General features: G+C 47.1%; 1 protein-coding gene across 1 annotated transcript in view; it reads right to left on the bottom strand.

The window, feature by feature from the left end:
* The window catches only part of LOC135252789 (reversion-inducing cysteine-rich protein with Kazal motifs-like), a 47,258-nt gene that overhangs the window by 18,459 nt on the left and 11,305 nt on the right, over positions 1 to 17,494 (bottom strand). Inside the window, exons 2-11 of the mRNA XM_064331293.1 lie at positions 17,140 to 17,198; positions 13,547 to 13,621; positions 11,558 to 11,594; positions 10,858 to 10,943; positions 10,559 to 10,606; positions 9,393 to 9,426; positions 8,211 to 8,408; positions 6,903 to 7,167; positions 6,317 to 6,490; positions 1,893 to 2,105 (exon numbers count right to left, since the gene is read on the bottom strand). Coding sequence (XP_064187363.1) covers positions 1,893 to 2,105; positions 6,317 to 6,490; positions 6,903 to 7,167; positions 8,211 to 8,408; positions 9,393 to 9,426; positions 10,559 to 10,606; positions 10,858 to 10,943; positions 11,558 to 11,594; positions 13,547 to 13,621; positions 17,140 to 17,198 — 1,189 coding nt within the window. The remainder of the gene's footprint in view (positions 1 to 1,892; positions 2,106 to 6,316; positions 6,491 to 6,902; positions 7,168 to 8,210; positions 8,409 to 9,392; positions 9,427 to 10,558; positions 10,607 to 10,857; positions 10,944 to 11,557; positions 11,595 to 13,546; positions 13,622 to 17,139; positions 17,199 to 17,494) is intronic.

The raw sequence follows: 17,494 nt of genomic DNA, 5'->3' as shown, positions 1-17,494 counted from the left end.
CCGTCTCTGACTGATCGCTCCCAGGTCAGGCGCAGTCATCGCTCACTGTCAGCCCGCCCCATTACAGCTCCGCACCGTTTACAAAACCCGGCTCGTGTTTGTGTGCACTTCTCCATGTGCAAAGAGAGCACGCTGCACGTGGGGTTGCCACCATTCTACTGAATCAGTGGTGGCCACACCTGGTCCGGGTGGCTCACGAGCACTGCTGATTTTCACTCTTATTCAACACTTCACTGATCAATTAGAGCAGATGATACAGTTAGCCTACCTCACCTGGTTTCCAGGAACAGGTTGCCTGATATTAAAGTGAAAAGAAAAAGCAGCAAAGACCACTCCTAACTTTGAATAAAATGTGAACTGGATTTTTTCATTTCTCGTTCCATATTTTGCTCAACAAGACCTTAATAGCAGAGGTAAATGTGGTTAGCTACCACTGTTGTCCCACTGTGCAGTGTACCTTCCTGCTACTTGGCAACTTCACTGCCCCAGAACAATATGCTCTGCGCTCTGTTTCCCATATGTAATGTAAAGACAATAACAGAGTCTAATTACATATAACCACTGCAGACACTTTAAGTGCAGCTGGGGAGGGAGCAGAAGTGACACCCATGAGTGAATGCATCAATGAGACCTAACGTAGTGGCATTTCAAATATTCAACGCTAACCCTTATGGCTTTGACACAAAGGTGCTGCATTGCACACAGAGCAGACAGGAGAATGTCAGCTCTAAAGACTCTTTCCCAGAGTGTAAATACAGGTGGATTTGACTGAATGATTCATTCACACAAAGTGTAGCCGCAGGCGTAGGCACTGAACGGAATGCGTCAGGTGTCTAAATCCACAACGCTAAACACACACGCGAGATATCTGGTGAGCTGTAGTTCTATAGCTCAGTCAGGGAGAAACTGACTGAGCTGAGGGTCCAATTTAACCTCTATCGATGGCATTCTGAGTGCAAAATGTCTTTTTTTTTAACTCACTATTTTTCAGCTAATTCCAGCGACTGCAGAAAACGTGACAGTGTGTCAGCTCTGGGGGTAGAAAAGCTAGCGTTTAGAAAATGAGAAGCTCAGCGTTGGAGCTGAAGCTCGGCGGCGGATAGACGTAGCGTGAGGCAGAGATGTGGAGAGGTGTAGGTGGTGGGTCGCTGCGACGCTCCCTTAATGAGCCCACTTTACAAAAGTGCCTTTTGATCAGGGCGGCCTCCGCGCCGTCTCATTTAGCCCCATAACCTCCGAGGCTCTGTAATTACCTAGGCTAAAACCCGCTTTGATCATCGCATCCAGTCATCTCCACTTCCTGTGAGCTACTTCCCCTGGTGGAAACCACAGCCAGCCTGGAGTCATGCGTTCAGCCAGAGCGGCTGTGCGGCTGGGGCATTCCTGAGGTTTTCAAATCCCACCTGATTTCATTTCTAGTGTTATCCTCAGAAAACCCCTCAATATGTGGAGCCTAATTTATTAAGAACTTTAACACAGGCAAAATCAATGCCATGACCAACTGATTGCTCCAATCATTGGTTGCGTTATTAGTTTTGCATGTAGGCCCATGGAGTTCACTGATTCTGCAAGGCATGCACTATTTCAACACTATAAGCAACAATGTCACTGAAAAATGGGGCAGGGACAGAGATGCCAGGACAGGGACGGGGACAGGGGCAGAGACAGATGCAAGAACAGGGGTGGGGACAGGGGCGGGGACAGATGCAAGAACAGGGGTGGGGACAGGGGCGGGGACAGATGTAAGGACAGGGGCGGAGACAGGGATGGGGACATGGGAGAAGACAGGGGTGAGGACAGATGTAAGGACAGAGGCAGGGACAGGGGAGGGGACAGAAGCAAGGACAGGGGTGGGGACAGGGGAGGGGACAGGGGCGGGGACACGGACGCACTTGCAGATGACGCTGCCGCGGGACTTGCTGTAGCAGGGCTTGATCTGCAGGGCGCAGGCCACTGCCTTCCACATCTCGGGGCGGCACTTGCTAATGTCCAGCACAGGGATGTTCATGAAGGGCATCTTGATGGTGCCGTTGGCCCACAGCTTGATGTCGCTCATGGCCCCCTGGTCCGACTGGGTGTTACAGCTGCGAAACAACTCCGTGGGCCTACCCAACCAAACACACGGAGCACACCACAGAACAAAGCAGTACAGATTACTGTCAGTCTTCTGCTGCATTCAAACTGTTCGTTACACAGCGGGATAGACATGTACTCTTTCATTTTCCAGATCTATAAACAGGAAAATAATAAAATTGCCTTTTGATCTTCAGCGTGACATTTCGAAACACGAGCAGTAGATGCATGATGCAATGCTTCCGTTTCATAATGAACATTCACTTCAGTTTCACTCCGGATTTGAAGCCTGACATGGGACAGACTGTTAACTGGCAAACAGCATGGTCTCAGAAAGATCAGAAATGAATTCTCATATAGTGCAAGAACTTCACCTCAGCATAAAAAAGTAATTTAAAATAAAACAGAAAGAAATATATATAATACTGGCTTTCTTTGGCTCTTGATGCATGAAATAAGTAATTAAAATGATGCTTTTGATTGCACAGGGTCTTTAAGGACAAGAGAGTAAAAATAATCACACCCACAGCTGAATACACAGACTGTTCAGCACAAGAGCCATTCATCCAGATACCTGTAAACAACAGCGTTACAAAGTACCGGTGTGTGTAAGAAAGGGTAGCGGCTCAGATGTGATTAAGGTACTAAAGCAAGGCGCCCTCTGAGGTCACCTGTCCCTGCATTTCTCTCATCCACAGATTTACAGCCAGTAAACCACAGGGACAGTCTTCCTCAGGAGACATGGGGTGGTGTGCAGCTCTTCCACAGTGGTGAGAGAGAGAGAGAGTGTGAGAGAGAGAAAAAATGAGAGAGAGAAAGAGAAAGAAAGAGAGAGCCCTTTCAGCAATGCAGAGAGCATGATTAGTATGTGCGGAGGCACTTCCAGACAGAGGCGGGCGTGGCTAGATGCCGATCTCCGGTCACCGGATAGTTTATTTACACGGTGCCGGCCTCCGGCAGCCACTTCCTGCCGGGGGAGGTCGCCGGAGGAACCGCAGGGAGCTGAGCTCGGCCTTATTTAGAGACGACACCGCGCCTTGGGGTCACCACCGCGGGGAGCAGCGGAGCAGCCGTGGGAGGTCAGGGAGCGGGCCGTGAGAAGCCATTGTGCTCTCCCCTCCACTCACAACCATCCTCTGTAACGTTACTTATTTCATTGGCTGAGACTGGAGGAACTCATTCACTTGCTGAGCACTGATTGGTAGAGCCTGAGAGGACAGCAGAACAGCGTTTGTTTAATTTTTCTTTGTTTTTGAACAGCACGTCGCTGTCTGCTAAATTAAACACATGCACCTTATCCAATCAGCTGTGGCTCAATGGCTCAATGAAAGAGCAAACAGTATAGCTGAAGGCCCAAAGTCAGTCTATTATGGTGCTTTAATTCACACATTCAATCAAGTATCACAGCAGAGCAGACAACCCCAATCTCATGATGATAGAACACGTTCGTTACTGACTTCAATACACGTAACTGTTTTAAGTAACCAATCTGTTGCAGATATCAGCTCACTGCTACTTCACCTCTTCTTTAATAAACTGAAACCCCGCAGTGTGTCACAGATGTCAGGTTCCTCTGCATTAAAAAGCCATTCCCATGCCTCGGTTTGATCTTCACTTGACATGAAAGATAGCTACACATCTGCAAGCAATGAACAAAAACGGACAAAAACGGACACATCATTACATTACATTACATTACATTACAGGCATTTAGCAGACGCTCTTATCCAGAGCGACTTACACAACTTTTTACATAGCACTTTATATTGTATCCATTTATACAGCTGGATATATACTGAAGCAATGCAGGTTAAGTACCTTGCTCAAGGGTACAACGGCAGTGTCCTTACCCGGGATTCGAACTCGACCTTTGGTACAAGCGCAGTTCCTTACCCACTGTGCCACACTCCGTCCTCCGACATCATGAAAAAAGTATGACTGCAATCGCAGGAATTTGAACGCGGACGTGCCGATGTCCTGTCGTGCTCGGTGGCTGGAAGCAAACGGCTCAGCGGCCTCTGAGAACGCACCGGAGCAGGCCGAACAGCGGGCGGAAAGCCGTCCCGCAAGAGGACTGCACCGGGTGACAGCACTAGGAGGGCGCCGCCCTAGTGGCCGGCAACCCGACGTCACCGCGCTCTTCTTCTGTCAATAAACGAGGCTAAGAGGCTAATGTTTATCTGCATATCAGCGGGGTTGGGGTCGGGGTTGGGGTTTGGTGGCGCGGGGTGGGGGTGGGAGGGCACCCTCCCTTGTCTCTGTGTGGGTACACAGCACACCAGGGGATCCCCCATTCCAGACGACCCTCACCCCCAGCGTCCCACAGCTGAGAGAACCCAATGGCACGAGGCGCCCTGGCTTTGAAGTCCGCGGGGGGGGGTTGGGGTACGGGGGGGCTCGCTCGTACCGCCCTCCCCAGGAGTCCTTCAAAGGAAATTGGAGCCAGCATTTGTTTGTCTGAACTTTGAGTCCGGCTCCGGGAATGGTGGTGCCATCACATGGAGCGGGATTCCTCCATCTCCTCCAATGAAAATAAGATGAGGAATCTTCGGATTGTTCCCGACTCTTCAACGAGCAGGTCTCGGGGGACCAGGACCGTCAGCGATCAAAGGAGCACTTCAGATCTGGTTATGGTGAATGGCGTAGTACGTATTTAAAAAAACATTTTAATTGAGTTCAAAATAAAAATCTTCACACAAGTGCTTCGTGAGTGGAGAAGAAAGGTGGAGAGATGGAGAGATCAAAGAAAGAGTGAGCGAAAAGTAGTGCATTAGAGAAAAAGGAAAAAGGGCGAGCGAGAAAGGTTTGAAGGGACAAGCAATGGAAAAGTGATTTTGTGTTTATAAACACCTTGTATTCTCTTGTCTTGTCTCTTGTTCTATATGTTACAACAACACTTATGTTAACCTGCCTGCAGAGAAAGCTCCTCCTGGTGGAGGTGGAGGGCCAGGCTGAGCTAGGGCTGGGTACGGTGCAGACGGGCTGAAATCCACACCAGGACTGAGTGTATCTTGGCGACCGTTTCCTGACTGCTCCCTGGGTAGCCCACATCAGAGCAGAATCTGCCTCATCACAACACATCTCCCAGAGGGATATTTAAGGGCAAGAACATCAGCGTAAAAGTGGCTCTGCAAAGACACTGTCTGCGCAGGCCCCTTCCCAAGCCCTCAGAGCCTCCCCACCCCCCCGACCCCCCCACGCCCCAGGAGACCCGTATCTGGGTGAACCGTGTCATGTTTGTGTGGTTTTCTCCGCCCCGCTTTGATGGGCCCCGCGGCGCGCCGGGGCCCCAGGCCGCGCTCAAACGCGTCACGCTGCGCAGCCGCCGGGCCCCGGGCCCCAGACCGCGGGCGCCTTTGTTCCAGCGCGACCCGCCCCGCGCCCTCCGTGACCGGAAAACAACCCCGCGGTCTCCGCGGCCCGCAGCGACCGCGACCGGCGCGGGGCCCCGCCGACCGCAGCGCATTGTGTTCCGGAGGGCCCCGGAGGGCCCGGTTCAAGCGGGGGGCCCTTCCCCAGCGGTGATTAGCGTCTGCGCTAAGCCTTCATGTGCGCCTCTCTGTCGTCCCCCTCGCCCGCTGCACAACAACAGCAACAGAAACAATCCCATTCTGTCTGAATGCGGGGCTGAATGCATTATCCTGAACGGTTTGAAGCTCGTTCCCACGAGCCTTAGGGAGTCTGAAGGATGACACTTCCCCCAGAGAACTGCACGCGAAACCCACAGACGAGCGAAGCGCGGAACGACGCCTCAGTTCTCCAGTGATCACTTTAAACTTCGGTGACTTCACAGAGACACTCACGCTAACCCTGCCACGATAAATTACGACGGCCTGTCTGCAGACATCGAGCGCAATGCAGGGGTCACCGAGGACAGCTCTATGCCTGCACGTGTGACACTTCTATTACGTATTTCACTTTAATTTAACCAGGAAGTCCCCATAGATTAAATAAATCCTTTTCAAGGGAGACCTGACCAAGACAGCAGCCACAATAAGCGCAGTTAAAACAATTCATTCCTGTTCAAAAAGACTGCAGGAGACTTACTCACTCTTCTGTCGTTCCAAGGAAACAGCCTCTCACTCGCTGCTGAAGCTGGCTCACTAGAAGCACACACTCGCCATGGGCGGAACTTCATTTTAGAGGTACGGCCACTCACCTGCGGTTGAAACGAGTTGACCGAGCACGGTCACGCAGCCGCACTGGAAGCCGCTGGGGCGCTGAACGCGGGACGGTCGCTCACCTGTTGTTGAAGTTGGTGCAGTACGTGAGGTCCTTGCAGCCCAGCTGACAGGGTTCTCTGACGTCGGCCAGGCAGGTGACCAGGTCGGCCTCCACGGGGTTGTATTCGCACAGCTGGTCAAACTCCTGCCAGGTCTGGGTCCCCCAGTTAGTGCTGATCTCCTGACACTTTTCTCTGGAGTAACACATGAGCCAGGGGTCAGAAGGAGGAACACACACAGGCATACCCACTCTCACAGTCAAATACACACACACGCACACACACAAACACTCACACACACACAGTCACACACACACATGCACACTCACACACACACACACACGCACACTCACACACACACACACACACACCACACAACAACTTCACATCAAAAAGTACACACATCTTGCATTGTGCACACATGCAATCCGAGCCAAGAATCTGAACAGGCCTCAGTGTAGATGTCAGGACATGTATATTAAATACAGTATTTTTTTCTGATGAACACATTATAGTTTCTAATTAAAAAACACATGTATACAATAGTTGTATTCTTGAACATTGTCACACAATCAGGCATTTCACAAGCGCGAGTGAGGACACTGACCTACACAGTGAGGTATTGGCTTTGGAGCAGCAGTGGAGCTTGGCGCCGTCCATTTTGGCAGTGGGAGAGGTGTCGGGGACGTTCTTGGGAGGGGTGTGCGAGCTCCACAGGAAGCACTGCCAGAGGGGGTCCTGGGGCAGCGGCTGGCGCCGGCACTCCCTGATGAGCCCGTCGATGATCTCGTGCTCCGTCGTCATGGTGCGCAGGATGCGCCTGCAGGCCGCCTGGCAGTGCGCGTCCTCCGCGCGGTCGCAGCAGAACAGACCTGCGCACAAACCGCGCGCGCTGCTCACCTCCAAGCTTTCGCTCGTTCTTAAAAACGTATTTATTTAAACGGCCCTCGCCGCTTATTTCTGTTCTCAGAGCCGATGTGTGGTGGGAGAGCGCATCCCACGCGGCTTCCGTTCGTAATTTTTACGTTATTCAGACAGGGGTAAAGCAGAAAGGATAAGAGACACGGAAAAAAACCGGGCACAGAAAGTGACACGGCGGGAATTGAACTCGCAACCACGTGGAGGGATTTGTATAGTGGTCGAGAGACTGCACCACACATCTCATTCAAACACACGCAATCAAAGAGGATGTGCTAACATCCAGCACACTTTTAGTGGCACTACTTTTGTGTCGCCCTCAACACATTTTGCGTCAAAGTTACTACTTCTGCATTACAAAAATGCAACATATGTGTCATGTAGGGAGACTTTATGAAACAGACTGTGTTGAAAGTAACACAAAACCTGTTGTCCTTAACTGGACATGGATGTCTGTTAAAAACGATGCGTCGTGTTGTTTTTAACACATCTGTTTTGAGAGTGTATACCTGTAGCTACCTGTATAACCTATGTGGATGGATGGCTAATCCTGTTTAATCGCCTGATCCACATCAGATAGAGATCAGTGGAAAATGCAGCTGAGTGCAGGCTGCATTGAGCCAGACACACAGCGACTGGGGAGTCTGAACTGTAACTGTCAGCAGCTCGTGTGACAGCTTATGCTGAGGCAGGGTGGTGATCACACAGCAGGCTTTCTTTATGCAAAGGATAAGTACCATTTAAGGGCACTTTCACATCCAGGTCACTTAATTCCAGGTGTAAAGAACGATGCTGGTGCAATTATATCACAGTGGGAGATGCCAGTTAACTCCCCAGAGAAACTCAGCCAATCTTATACTCCAGTCAAATCAACAAGGTGTGAAAAGTGCCCTGAGAGAGAAAGTATAAATGTTCTCAGCCACTCAAACAGGAGATCCACGATGACTCAGAGCTGAGTATTTTTAAGCCAGAGTGAAGCGCTGCCACAGATACTCACTGTCGATGGGGCTCCTGATTGGGTAAGATTTGGTGTAGTTTCCCACACAGCTTATGACCTGAGGACTGATGGCCTGGCAGTACTCATTAACAGCTTTGATCTGAGAGACGGTGGGAGAGGAGTCCGTCCTGAAGATGGCCTGGCAGTACTCTCTGCAGTTTGTGTGTCTCCCAGCATAGCTGCAGCACACTGAGCCCACTGGGGGAAAACAAAAACATACATGCAGACACACACATACACACACACACGCACACACATACATACACACATGCACGCACACACACACGCACACACACATGCGTAGACACACACACACACACGCAAGAAGGAAATGGATAGAAAACACACGCAACACAATGCTTCGAACACACACAGTTTGTTAAAAGGAATGAAAAGGGTTTCATAAGAAGAGCTTGAAACAGCCTTTGTGTGTTAATGATGATGTTTCGAGAGCTTCGCTTGTCTGTCTTTCTGCGCCTGCTTTCAAAACTCGGTTCTCGCGATCGCTTCTTCCCAAAACGAAAAAAAAAAAAAAAACCGGAACGGACTCATTTTTTACAGTTGCGAGAACAGAGAGGCACCCTTTGTGGGGACGAGCGGTAACCCGTGAGGGCTGAAGCCGTGGCTCCGGCGGGAGAAAAGAGCCAGCTTCCTCTCGGGGGCCGAAATGCGTGGGGCCCCTCTGGGGCTCTGCGTGACACGCTCGCCCGCCGCACAATGGCTTTCAAAATACAAATAAGCGCCCCATTCACTGCGGCGGATGAAGTCATCTGGGCGGGCCAGGGGTCACGACCCTGCCCTCCAGGCATGTAAACAGGGCTTATCGGACAGGGTGGCAAACTCATTCCCCCGTTATTCAGCCCAGGGGGGGCAGGGTGCCCCATGGTAGAGCCCCAACTTCCCGCCGTAGACTTTTGTCATTGTAATGGGATCGCGTGCGCACCCCAAAATCATAATCCCTGAATGTCCCACTGCGGACAATGTCAGTTTCCTTTCCGCAGGAGAACAATAAATAATTATTAGTTGTATCCCTATTATGAAATAAACAATTTAATAGAATGGTATTGTATTATTAAAGCTGGTTAAGTGGTACTTCTCTAAAATACAGCATTTACTTGTTGTTCTAATGGTTCTGGATTGTTTTGCATATGTTACATTTTCATAAAAAATGTCCACACTTACTTTCATTTTTGGTAATGCAGCTGTAGAGGGGTTTCTGCAAAATGAACACTTTTGTGAATATATGTCACAAACAACAAAGATTGTCACAGTTACACATTATTGTACACTTAACAAAATAGCTTGAAAACAAAACAACAGACTAATAATTTACAAAAACTGTAGATTGAATGAAGTAACGCTAAGCATCGTTAAATGATTCACACGAATACGGGAAGGCATCTCTCTGTTCGTTAGCTTGTCAGTCTTATTACAATGGACAGAGAGGCGGAGGGTTCTGAAGGGTATGATGTTTCCTATTCGGTCTGGACGTGGGAGGCGAGCCTTTCAGCCCTCCCGCGTTCGGGTTCTTCAGTAAAAGCGCAGCGCTGGCCGGGGACTGCGGACAGAGCGAACAGCCTGTTCCATGACCCCGTCTGAGGTCTGTTCTCAGGGCCGTACAGAAATAAATCGCTCTCGAAAGCTTCCCTGACTGCCCTCTCCTGACACTCCCAATCCAAGCAGCATCGGTGCTCTACTCCAGCACTCTCTACAGTCTGGAAATTAAAAACCTTCTCTTACTTGACAGCTTGACAGTCCAACACCGTCGCACAATTTGGCGGTGCTAAGACTCCTCATAAAAAGAGCAAACTGATTAGGCTGGATTAAACCTCAGCCATAATTTGAAAGTTGTCTTTTTTTTGGCTTGTTAAAAGGTGAGTGAGGAAAAAAGTGCATTCGGGTGGAAATGTCTGTCCTGAGCGACACTTCTGAGAGTCATGAACTCAGCCATAGGCAGGAGATGACATTTTGTCTTCAGAGAGATTATTACAGCATTCAGAGTTCTATGCAGAAAGATAATTACTTCATAAGCAGGAGAAGAAACTGGCACCAAGCACTACTTGGGAAAAAATAAGCCTTATCACACACTGGAAAAAACTGTTAAGAGAAAATGAAAGACACCAGACTTATTAGGAATACTTTCTAGTGACAGGCGGAAAACTCGAGACCTACTCAACCGCCACAAGACCACTTTTTACACAAGGACCTCATAGAGCTCTTCCATCAACATTTGAGATGGCCGAATCTCTCCCTGTTGCGATGCGAGCGATCGTTCTTGTAAGACCCCTCCACTGCCTCCACACAACTTTACACACGGCATCAGAGTTTTCAGCTGAAAAGTTCCTTACCTCAGAATCCTTCTTGCATACTTTTGTGATGTCATTCTTGGACGATGCCTAAGGGGCGAGAGACACGAGACGGCTGGGGTCACGCAGGAGGACCGCGCAGGGGGAGAAGGCCCAGGTCAGGGGTCCATAATCACCATCCACAGGGACACGCACTTGACATGAGGCTCGTGGGAACGGCCGTGAGAATGCATTCAGGGCCCCTAGGCTCTACTTCCCAATTCCCTCCCGATCGCTCAATATCGGTCCCCAACGTGCAGAAAGCAGACGCTAACAACGCGCGGGACTTCAGGCCCTCTCACCAGCTTGCACTCCCTCCGGCAGTCCGGGGAAATCGCCAGCTCGCAGCACCCGAGACCCACCCACCCGTCGGACTTCCGGGACGCTCCTACGACACAGACAGGAGTGGAAAGAACACGAGACTGTAAGAATGTTCGAAGACATGACAAAAAACTACTAGGCTCTTTGACACTCCCTAGCACAGGGGCATCAAAACTTCATCTGAGAACGTCTGGCAATTCAACTGACTAACATGGTTTTCTATCATGACCTTTATTTGTGGAACCCAGTGTTCACACACCAGCCCTTCTCAAATAAGCCTGGATACCCCTGCCCTAGAATGTATCCAGCTCTGCATCAAGCCTTCTCTGACCTACACCATTGCCCACCACAACGGAGAAAAGCACACAGGCCTTATGATTGAAGAGGTCAGCAAATTCCTTCTTGTACATTTGAAACGCATTTTGTTTTCCTTCTTCTTAGTGAATGCAACTCTCCAGGCTTTGGGCTTATATGGTGTTTCTTTCAGAGTGGATTTGTTCAGCATGAATAATGTTGTTATTGCACCTGGAAAGTCTTAATGCTTCCATCTTATTCTTGCCTCTCCTGAACAAATCTGGTAGAGACAATAGTCTACTCAACATAGACAAGATTCCAGGACTCAGTGCGTGTTACAGTTGGATCTATAATATACCCATCTATAACTGCTGATCAGTCCCTTACCAGGTAATGTGGAATTGACGCAAATCCAAAGTTCACTCTGAAAAAGAAGGAACAGTTACAGTAATACAAAAGACATTTCAACTTTAGACAGACGATGGAAATATACTAAAAAAACATTTAAAAATTTTGAATGTTCAAGGTTTGTATATAACACATGTTAAAGCAAAACAAACAGGTTACATTCAGTAATTATGTGCTATATTACTATATATTATATGAAATATTGACATAATATTCATTGCCCATGTCTAACGAATCATCCACTTTTTGTCACTCACTTTGAAGGAATACTTTTTATAAGAAAATGTGCTTATCAGGCACACTGATAAGTGTTTCTTGTGAAATTGTCTGAAGCTATCTGGGTTTCAAAGGTTTTCAAATTAAACAAGTTAAAATGTGTTCTGGCATCCTAGAAGTCAACACAGTGACTTGCCGGGAGTGACAAAAACACCAAGCAGGGCTAAAGTGAATACCCATATTTGGACATGATGTGAGCTTGTGTGTCTAGGATTTCTAAGGACCGGAACTTTGGGTTTTTTCTTGGTGCAAAGTGATCAGCTTGTTGTCACTGCTGGTGTTTGTGGTGGCTATGTAATTTCAACCAGGCAGCAGAGACGACGTTAATACGACTGAGATCTAATTAAAAAAAGAAATGAGGTGAGCCAGTTTATTCAGTAAAATAACAATTATAAATTCATAAAACAAAGCTCTCCATCTGGCACAGTGTAAGGCGGAGAAGACTCAAAGACATGAAGAAAGAGCTGTGTGAAGCTTGTTCGTTCTGCGAGCGGGGCTGACAAGATAATCAACAAAATAAACTGGACGACATTTGCGATTCATTTGCACGTTAGTGGAAAAGTCCTTCATGTTCTCTGGCACATGAAGAGAGGAAAGCAGTAAAAAAAAAAAACCTGCCATCATCCGCCTCGACTCCGAAGGAAAAAATAGCTCCAAATGAAGTAGCTCGAATTGAAACAACAAGAATACCAGTGATTCTGACTGTTGCACAATGTATGCTTATTAGCACCTGTTAAACTGTTAGCTTGGTAAAGATACACCCAAAACATTATTGGGATTTTAAAGCAATACTCAATATATACTGGCTGTACCTCAATTTCAAACAATATAAATAATATATATTGTTAATGGTTTCCATTTACCGCACTAGATCACATTTAACAATGAAAGTGTCAAGAATTTTTTGTGATAAAGATGTAATTTAGATAAATCCACCATAACGAAGGCTCGGGGGTATAAATCATGCTTATCTGTGAAAACTTAACATGAAACAAGGTTTTCATGCAGTAGATTATTGATATTTACTGTTTTGAACTGACATTTTCAATTATTTTCATCTGTATCTTATTATATTCAAAGAAACCACATAGGAAAAAAGACATAAAGCAAATACAGATGATGAACAACAAATAGAAACACAAAACCGGAACCAAATTTACATTTACATTGTCACTGGTTATGAAATACATCTCTCAAAAGTGTCATTCCTCTTACAAAAAGTTTAAAACATGTCAACTTGACCCAAATCAAACACAAGGGTTAAGATAAAAAAATATAATAAGAAATACAATTCTTTAACTGGTCATACATAAGTGAGATCTGAGAGGCAGAGATTTTGTTTCAGCAACACATAGCCAGATAGAAGGTCCAATAAAATGCGAATGCTGACTAATTACAGGTTGGCCCTAATTGCAGGTTTCCGTCAGTGCAAATTAAAAACAGTGTGAGGTGTCCGGTTTATAATTAGGGACACATCGGTTGGGGAGCCTTCCGCTTGATTTGCAGCTGTAACCCATGATATTTTGTGTATCAATTTATGCACATCAAGCATGAGGACTTTGGAGATAGACATATTTCTGACAGGTGGGCCAGAGATACGTGCCTTTGTTGTAGAATAATAAACTCACACAGCCAATTACCTGCCTTCATAGCCAAAAATATATCAAAAAGCATATGGAAATGGGTGCTTACCATAGATTCTGGGCAATAGCTTGGTAATCGTTGCAGCAGGTGCTTCAAACGGGATTCACTTTTAATGGTGGAGAGCTACAAAAACAAACAGTTGTCACGGAGCCACTCAAAATACACTGGATACAGTCACGGTGTAACAATCAATACGTGAAAATCAGTCTTTCCTCGGCTCGAATATAGTGAGAAAAGACCTGTAATGACAGATTTCATTTTTGCAATGTCATTTCCAAATGAAGGGTTAACGGGACACCCCTCAGACAGACATGTGACCAGAGCCCCCAAGTATCTATGGTTATTATAGATAGAACGCTTTGCATTTTCCTCACGGGAGTTTTGGAATTGGAACTTTGACTTCAAAAGGGGTCTCTGAACAGCTATATTCGCAGTCTGTCAAGACTCACGAGTTGCGCAACCCTCCCGCGAAAACAAACAGCCTCCGCAGAGTTCATGACAACCTAAGAATGCGGCGAAGACGGGCGCCGGCTAACAACACTCATTAATGTCAGCGAGGGTTGTGAGAACCCGCCGCCTGCCAGATCCTGGTCTGGAGGCAGCTCGCAGAGCATGAAATTCATTTACGGGGACGGATGCTCACTAAATCAGAACCAGTTCAAAAGAATAACGGAGACGACATTGATGCTTTCTGGGCCCCGTCATTCCCGTTTTTGCTCCTGCCCCTGCCCCTGCTCCGCTTCAGAATATTCCGGTAATAAAATGCCATTAATCTTAATGACGGCTCGCTCGGCAGGCCTGCTGCCTGAAAGCTCGGCGGCGGATACCTGCTGGAGTACACTCGAAACCCTTTCAGCGACCAAGTGTGGCTGGCTAAATGTCCAATCACATTTGAAACAAGAGAGCAGGAGAATTCTAATCAGGGTCAGAAATAGCCCCTATCCTTTCATGCTCCCAGTCTTCATAATTTGTTTTTGTCCACAGACCGCCTTTGCGTATACAGCCCTGTAGCAGGCCTTGTTGCAGGTCTTGATGTACGCATGGGAAATAGCAGGTGTAGATCAAAGGCCTTTACAGCATACTTCATTGCGCTTTTTAAGTAAGACTTTAAAACAAATGCCATACAAGCTATCATGTTACCATGGAAACATGATTTTTTTTTTAAAAAGACTGTACTTAAACTCTTCCTCCTGTAATCAAGACAAACCTGGTATTACTCTTTCCGTTTGATTGCTTTTCAGTTAGTGCACTAGAGTCTTTACTAAGTCCGTGAACTTCAGATCAGATGTTCTTCAGCAATGACAACAGGATGTGCAAAGCAACATTCCTTTCACAATCTCAACAGCACTGGCCACACAACGCGGAATAACGTGAAATAAGCAAATACAACATGGCCTTCTTTCTGAGTGCGCGTCCGCACCCAATCTTTTTTTCCTAAGGCCTTAAGCATCATGGGTAATTTTTTTTTTTTTTGCCATCACATTGTTCTAACATGCATACCATGCTAAAACACGGGGCAAACCAGCATTTCCTTGGAAGTCACTCAAAAGAAATCCGCAGAACGCCGCAAAAAAAGAAAGACTCCGGCCATGAAAGCTAATGACCGCTACTGCCCACTTATTATGCTTTTACCGTTTAAAAAAGAGATACAAATGGGGGCTGCCGCACTGAAGATGAAAAGGCCCCTTCCTTTCAGGAGCGCTGGCCTCCTCTCATCAAAGCAGCAGCCGTCCATTAAGAAGAAATGGCGGCGTGATTGCGCACAGGCCCACAGCACATCCAGCCCCCTTTCTTCGCAGGCGCTGACGGGCCCTTCTACGGACGCTAACAAGACGGCCATTATTCAGGGCCCTCCGTCCTCCACTCTCCTTCTGGCAGGTGCAGAGCTGGGGTAGCGGGGTGGGGTTTGGGGAGGGGGGGGGGGGGCAGGGGGCGGATGGAGGGGGGGGTAAGGGACCCGGCCTGCCTGCATCTGGGACTGCTGCCACAGCCTGAATGAGTCACTTTCACAGGAGGGGAAGGGCTCAGATCTCCAAATTGCCCCGCCGCCACGGGCCGGGGGGTCAGAGCCGAGCCCGTGGGTGCAACACTTTCGGCGGAAAAGCGGCCTTTTCACTTTCGTCTTTTATGTCCCGCGTTAAAAAAAAGGGGGGGGGGGGACAGTGAGGAATCTGTGAAAGTCTGCTCACTGGATTTCTTAACAATAAATTTGAAAAATCTGAAGGGAGAGCAAGAGGGAGGAAGAGAGAGACAGAGGGAGCATGAGAGAGAGAGAGAGAGATAGGCACATAGAGGGAGTGTGAGAAAGAGAGCAAGAGAAAGAAAGGAGGAAAAACTACCTACTTGTCATCCGCATGAGGGGAAGAGAAAACTCTCCCTCTCAGCCTCAAACTTCAAAAGAAGGGTAACTGTTCTTCAGCAATTCCATTTGAGGAAGTACACATTTTTGACAGGGGCCAAACTTACAACTTTATTTTGACTGTTCAAGGTCAGCACTTCCAAATATGCTTGCAAATTTCAGGCCTGTACCTCCCACCTGACCTACCAGCAACTGCCAATCTAGACAGACTAGAGCAAAGTGCAAATGTGGGGAAAGAAACACAAAATACATCTGAGCTGACCCTTCTATATTCAAATAAAGTTAGTTAAGAGAAATATTAAATAAGGATGTTCAGAGACATCAGCCAACAAACTTATCTGCATGTGTATTCAGTTCTTATGTGGGGTTGGAGGCTGATGCATTAATTGCATTAAAGTGAATTTTACTGTACGCAACAATTACCATTGTTTCATTTTGCATTTAATCATCCCACTAATCTCATTTTTGGAATATCTTACAAGTATCACTGGAAAAAAAGATATCGTTTATAGCACATCTGTGCATTTCCAAACATACTAATTGGATTTGGATATGCTCCCCTTCTTGGAGAATTAGACATTACTAATTACTGCAGAAAATTATCATTGATTTTGTTCATTAAAATACAAACCTGCAGAAGGCTTTTTGATTAACCCTTTCCTGAATCATTCAGTGGTTTCAACTACTTTATCCAGCAGCAGGACCATGGCAGTTACTATGGCTATTTGCCTATATGACACACTGAATCATCTGTCTTATACGTGGAGGCTGATAATGGAGGCTTCCTGTTGACATGCTCAGACAAGTGACAGCAACATTTTTTGTATTTTTGCTCTGTACTCCAGCACATTGGATTTGAAATGAAACAATGAACATGAGGTGACTGTTAGGTTAAATCAGAGGGTTTTTACATCCATATTGGGGGAACCATGTAGGAATTACAGTCTTTTTATACAAAGCTCCCCCATTTTCGGGAACCATTACATTACATTACATTACATTTATTTGGCAGACACTTTTATCCAAAGCAATGTCCACCAGTGCATCATTGCATCATTAGTTAATGCACACGATAGCTAGCATTGATTATAAGTGTGCCACTTGCATTTGGAGTCTGTTGCTGTTGTCTCTGAACATGAGTACCAAAGAACTGTCAATGCCAATAAAGCAGGCCATCACAAGGCTGTAAAATCTGAATAAACTGATCAGAGACAAAGCCAAAACAATGGAGAGGGGGTACGGAGTGCAGGGCTGGGGAATTTGGCAGAAAGACGCCTCTCACCTGATCGCAGGCTTCCCTACATGAAGAGAGTTCTGCAGCATGGTGACAGCATGAGGAATCTGTAAAGAGCAGACAGAGAAATGAGATTTACATTCATTTCACTCACTCCCTGTTATGTTCCATTTCATCCTCTGCGCTGGCAGCGGGAGTGAGCCAGATTTCCAGAGCAGGTTGAACCTTGGAATCCACCCCATATAAATTCAATTTACTATGAGTTACAGGGGTGGATTTGTTCAGGACAGAGAAAATGTCAGGATTTCTTCTGCCATTTTGTGAAAAAATGAAAAATAAATAAGTATTCAAGTACAGACATAAACAACCCTCATGATCTGTGCACAAAGTTGGACCCAGCCCG

This window comes from Anguilla rostrata, chromosome 4 (assembly GCF_018555375.3).
Source record: "Anguilla rostrata isolate EN2019 chromosome 4, ASM1855537v3, whole genome shotgun sequence".
NCBI lineage: Eukaryota > Metazoa > Chordata > Actinopteri > Anguilliformes > Anguillidae > Anguilla > Anguilla rostrata.
This window is presented reverse-complemented; position numbering and strand designations above follow the sequence as displayed.